The 781-nt window shown below is 46.2% G+C and overlaps 1 protein-coding gene across 1 annotated transcript in view; it reads right to left on the bottom strand.

The window, feature by feature from the left end:
• Positions 1-781, bottom strand: part of UBASH3B (ubiquitin associated and SH3 domain containing B) — a 16,846-nt gene that overhangs the window by 11,952 nt on the left and 4,113 nt on the right. The window contains exon 3 of the mRNA XM_018568596.1: positions 505-691. Within this exon, the coding sequence (XP_018424098.1) occupies positions 505-691 (187 nt within the window). The remainder of the gene's footprint in view (positions 1-504; positions 692-781) is intronic.

The raw sequence follows: 781 nt of genomic DNA, 5'->3' as shown, positions 1-781 counted from the left end.
AGCCAGCCAACGTCTTCGGAAATACACAGAAAAGGTCAGAGCGTGGCTTTCTGTTACCCAAAATCTGCCAGGCCACATCAAGAGCCGCCCACATACTGCAACCAAATTGCCCAAGTCACCGTGTTTGATGGCACAGACCCGAATGTCACATAAGATTGGGTGTAAAGACACTTCGGCTGTACAATATTATATTGTGTTCTAAGATTGTACAATCAGAATCTCTGTGTACGTGGGTTCATCTCACAATCCACAAGACAGGATACAACCCCCTCCCATCCCCCGCCCCATCAGATTCCCATGTACAGAGCCACAGCTTATCCCGGGACAATGAAAACAAGAAATGCTTAAAAATCTGAAGATAAAAGCATCGGAAAAAGCTACAAAATAAATGCGGAGAAGGATTCCTGAAAATCTGCACAAACTTAAAACAAATGCAAAAAGAATTTCACTGGGAGGTCCCTTTAAGAAGTGGCTAGGCCGGCCCCAGAGGAGCGCGGGACGTACCATGAAGAACTGGCAGAGCGTAATGTGCGGGAAAATGTTGTGTGCTTTGTTCTTGCCGCAGAGCTGCTTCGACTGCTGCCAAAAGTCAAACAGCTTCTGCGCCAAGGGACCCATGGGCCGCAGGTACAGGACATACTCCCGGGGAAGAGGGTCCTCCAGGAACGGGTCATCCACGTGAGAGAAGAGCCTGGAAAAAAAAAAATTATACATTTTGTTCTGAAGCTGCGCCACTGTATATGTCAGGGATAAAATGTATCCAATATATATATATATATAT

This window comes from Nanorana parkeri, unplaced genomic scaffold (genome assembly GCF_000935625.1).
Source record: "Nanorana parkeri isolate BGI_ZX_2015 unplaced genomic scaffold, ASM93562v1 scaffold1215, whole genome shotgun sequence".
NCBI classification, from domain to species: Eukaryota; Metazoa; Chordata; class Amphibia; order Anura; family Dicroglossidae; genus Nanorana; species Nanorana parkeri.
This window is presented reverse-complemented; position numbering and strand designations above follow the sequence as displayed.